General features: G+C 48.0%; 1 protein-coding gene across 1 annotated transcript in view; it reads left to right on the top strand.

The window, feature by feature from the left end:
• The first annotated feature begins 4,287 nt into the window (after positions 1-4,287).
• LOC104998454 (beta-hexosaminidase subunit beta-like) overlaps positions 4,288-4,663 on the top strand; it is a 32,755-nt gene continuing 32,379 nt past the window's right edge. Inside the window, exon 1 of the mRNA XM_010853608.1 lies at positions 4,288-4,614. Within this exon, the coding sequence (XP_010851910.1) occupies positions 4,349-4,614 (266 nt within the window). The 5' untranslated portion in view covers positions 4,288-4,348. The remainder of the gene's footprint in view (positions 4,615-4,663) is intronic.

The following is a 4,663-nucleotide window of genomic DNA, read 5'->3' as shown; positions in this document are numbered from 1 at the left end:
CAGTGAAGAAGAACTAAAGAGCCTCTTGATGAAAGTGAAAGAGGAGAGTGAAAAAGTTGGCTTAAAGCTCAACATTCAGAAAACGAAGATCATGGCATCCGGTCCCGTCACTTCATGGGAAATAGATGGGGAAACAGTGGAAACAGTGGCTGACTTTATTTTTCTGGGCTCCGAAATCACTGCAGATGGTGACTGCAGCCATGAAATTAAAAGACACTTATTCCTTGGAAGGAAAGTTATGACCAACCTACACAGCATATTCAAAAGCAGAGACATTACTTTGCCAACAAAGGTCTGTCTAGTCAAGGATATGGTTTTTCCATTAGTCGTGTATGGATGTGAGAGTTGAACTATAAAGAAAGCTGAGCACCGAAGAATTGATGCTTTTGAACTGTGGTTTTGAAGACTCTTAAGAGTCCCTTGGACTGCAAGGAGATCCAACCAGTCCATCCTAAAGGAGATCAGTCCTGAGTGATCATTGGAAGGACTGATGTTGAAGCTGAAACTCCAATACTTTGGCCACCTCATGCGAAGAGCTGACTCATTTGAAAAGACCCTGATGCTGGGAAAGATTGAAGGCAGGAGGAGGAGACCACAGAGGATGAGATGGTTGGATGACATCACCGACTCAATGGACATGAGTTTGAGTAAACTCCAGGAGTTGGTGATGGACAGGGAAGCCTGGGGTGCTGCAATTCATGGGGTCACAAAGAGTTGGACACTACTGAGCAATTGAACTGAACTGAATTTATCAGTCCCTGGTAAAGTTCCTGATAAAATCCTTGGGCTTTCCTGGTGGCTCAGCTGGTGAAAAATCTGCCTGCAATGCGGGAGACCTGGGTTCAATCCCTGGGTTGGGAAGATCCCCTGAAGAAAGAAAAGCCTACCCACTGCAGTATTCTAGCCTGGAGAATTCCATAGTCCAGGGAGTCACAATAAGTTGGACATGACTGAGCAACTTTCACTTTCAAGGCTTAGTTTCAGGGAAGAGAATCCACTCCCCTTAGTGTTAACAGAAAGGAATTAAATACAGGATATCAAGTGGCTCACAGAAACTTGAGAGAGCTGAAGAATGTGACTCCTGGCTGAAATTCCCAGAATTGTGACTAGGATCCCAACTGCTTACTGGAGAAGCCTCTACTAGGGATGCTAGTTCTAGAATCTACACCAGGGAAAGGGATACCTCATGCATGGTCTCTGTCCCCGCCTAACTCTCTTCTGAATAACACTCTGAAGTAACCATTATATCTAATGACAGAAACTAAAAGCTATGGAATCTCTGTAGCGTGGCAGTCTGGGAAATGTAGTTTCCAGCCTCTGTAATATAGGAAGACATAGTAGAAGGCATTTGAAACAGATGGATGCTGAGTGACCCAGTTCCAGGCACCAAGACTTTCTGAGCACTAGCTGTCCTGAACTCCTTGTGTGGTGCCCTGCAATAAACACTATATTCATTGACAGAGGAAAGTGGATGTGGAGTGTTGAAGGAGAGCTGAGATTCCCACCAGGTGGCACTGTTTAATAGATAAGGGAATGAAAGAAGCTAATCTCTGCTGCTAGCCTGGTGGGCTGCCGTCTATGGGGTCACACAGAGTCGGACACGACTGAAGTGACTTAGCAGCAATCTTCGAAAAACTGGGAGAAACCTTTTTCAGCTGCCAAACCAAATTGAACTCCAAATCCTCTCGCCCTTCTGGGAGAGCCCAGTTCAGTATTACTATGGCAAATGGAACTCAACCTGTTTTCATGATTGCAATGTTTTCATAATTTCAGAATATACAAATATTTCAGGCTTGTTTATGGGTATGTTGTGAGTGCAGAGAAAGGTAGTCAGAGGGAAGATCCAGGTCTAATATCAGGGGCTGTCTCCCAAACACAGGCTCTTTACCTTTCCTCAGGAATTAGGCTGCTTTACCCACATGTCTGCCCAGGTCCTAGGCTGTCCACTCATCTCAATTAATTGTCACATTCTGTGAGGTTGCTGAACTTGATCACTCAGCATCCATCTGTTTCAAATGCCTTCTACTATGTCTTCCTATATTACAGAGGCTGGAAACTACATTTCCCAGACTGCCACGCTACAGAGATTCCATAGCTTTTAGTTTCTGTCATTAGATATAATGGTTACTTCAGAGTGTTATTCAGAAGAGAGTTAGGCGGGGACAGAGACCATGCATGAGGTATCCCTTTCCCTGGTGTAGATTCTAGAACTAGCATCCCTAGTAGAGGCTTCTCCAGTAAGCAGTTGGGATCCTAGTCACAATTCTGGGAATTTCAGCCAAGAGTCACGTTCTTCAGCTCTCTCAAGTTTCTGTGAGCCACTTGATATCCTGTATTTAATTCCTTTCTGTTAACACTAAGGGGAGTGGATTCTCTTCCCTGAAACTAAGCCTTGAAAGTGAAAGTTGCTCAGTGACTTATTGTGACTCCCTGGACTATGGAATTCTCCAGGCTAGAATACTGCAGTGGGCAGCCTTTTCCTTCTCCAGAGGATCTTCCCAACCCAGGGATTGAACCCAGGTCTCCCGCATTGCAGGTAGATGTGTCATCAGCTGAGCCACCAGGGAAGCCCAAGGATTTTACCAGGGACTGATAAATTATCTATCCATAAACTTGAGCTAGAGGGACTTCTCTGGTGGACAGTGATTTAGACTCTAAACTTCCAGTGCAGTGGGTTAGGATTTAAGTTCACACATACCACATGTTGAGCCCAAAAAAAAAAGCCTTAGCTAGAAATAAATTGCCTATTGTCGCCTTGCCCCTCACTCCTCAGGGATGATTGATCCAAAAATACTGTGTGAATAAGTTATTTTTTTAAAAAAATTATTCAGACATTCAGGACTATTGAAGGAGGTGCCAAGGCAATCACAATAGGGGAGAGAAGTCAGGCTCAACTCTGAAGACAAGAAAGACAGCTGGGGTTTTATAGCCAGTAAGCAGAGGGCAGCCGTGGTCTGTGGACAGAGAATTGTGAAGAGGAGACATCAAGAGTAAGGGAGATTCTTGCCAAACCAACCGAATAGAATTCTTGCTACAGGATCCCAGGGTGATCCCATATCAAGGGTGGTGGTGGGAGATTCTTAATTCATTAACTTCTCAGGATCCTTGCTAGAACTGGGCTATGCTAGTCAAGAAGAGGGTTTAAGAGAGCCTGACTAAAGTTTGGTTAAGGAGAACCTCTTTGCCAGTTGATAGATGGAAACATAAGCTGGAAACAAGATTGCCGGGAGAAATATCAATAACCTGAGATATGCAGATGACACCATCCTTACGCAGAAAGTGAAGAAGAACTAAAGAGCCTCTTGATGAAAGTGAAAGAGGAGAGTGCAAAAGTTGGCTTAAAGCCCAACATTTAGAAAACTAAGATCATGGCATCCGGTCCCATCACTTCATGGCAGATAGATGGGGAAACAGTGTTAGATTTTATTTTTCTGGGCTCCAAAATCACTGCAGATGGTGACTGCAGCCATGAAATTAAAAGACGCTTACTCCCTGGAAGGAAAGTTATGACCAACCTAGACAGCATATTCAAAACCAGAGACATTACTTTGCCAACAAAGGTCCGTCTAGTCAAGGCTATGTTTTTCCAGTGGTCACGTATGGATGTGAGAGTTGGACCATGAATAAAGCTGAGCGCCGAAGAATTGATGCTTTTGAACTGTGGTGTTGGAGAAGACTCTTGAGAGTCCCTTGGACTGCAAGGAGATCCAACCAGTCCATCCTAAAGGAGATCAGTCCTGTGTGTTCATTGGAAGGACTGATGTTGAAGCTGAAACTCCAATCCTTTGGCTACCTGATATGGAGAGCTGACTCATTTGAAAAGACCCTGATGCTGGTAAAGATTGAGGGCAGGAGGAGAAAGGGACGACAGAGGATGAGATGTTTGGATGGCATCACCGACTCGATGGACATGGGTTTGGGTGGACTCCGGGAGTTGGTGATGCACAGGGAGGCCTGGCGTGCTGCAATTTATGGGGTCGCAAAGAGTCGGACACGACTGAGCGACAGAACTGAACTGAACTGAACCACCCTGGTTATTTGGTGTTAGGGGCGGGAGGAAGTTGGGCGTCCGTTCTGCAGTTTCACTGAGGCGAGCTGCTGCAAGAACCCCAGCGCTACCAGTGGGAAGTTTGGGCAGGGAAGAAACCCGGGTTGGGCTGTGGGCGGACGGCTGCTGCGGCCGGGCGCTGGTCGGCAAGGCTGCCCAAGCCCTCTGGAGGCGGAGCACAGTCAGCTGACTCTCGGACTCGCTCGCTCCACGCGCCGCCCCCGGGACTCCGGCGGGATCAGGAGCCGAGGCGGCGGCCGGTGCTTACGGGGTTGCCGGGGAGAGAGCAGCTGAGCATCCATGGAGCAACGCGGGCTGGGGAGGCTGAGGCTACCCGGGCTGCTGGCGCTGCTGGCGGGGCTGGTAGTGCAGGCGGCGCTGGGGACGCGAAGGACGCAGACCCCGCGCCTCTCTGCTTCGCGGGACCTGAATCTTTGGCCCCTGCCTCTCTCTGTGATGACGACCCCGCGCTTGCTTTATCTCTCACCCAGAAACGACTTCTTCGGGCACAGCCCCACTTCCAAGGCTGGCCCCTCCTGCGCAGTCCTGCAGGAAGCGTTTCGGCGGTGAGCGCTCCCGACGGGCGGGCGGCCAGGGAGGGGACCCGGACACACC

The sequence above is a fragment of the Bison bison genome, unplaced genomic scaffold, assembly GCF_000754665.1.
Source record: "Bison bison bison isolate TAMUID 2011002044 unplaced genomic scaffold, Bison_UMD1.0 scf7180017864329, whole genome shotgun sequence".
In the NCBI taxonomy this organism is placed as follows: Eukaryota; Metazoa; Chordata; class Mammalia; order Artiodactyla; family Bovidae; genus Bison; species Bison bison.
This window is presented reverse-complemented; position numbering and strand designations above follow the sequence as displayed.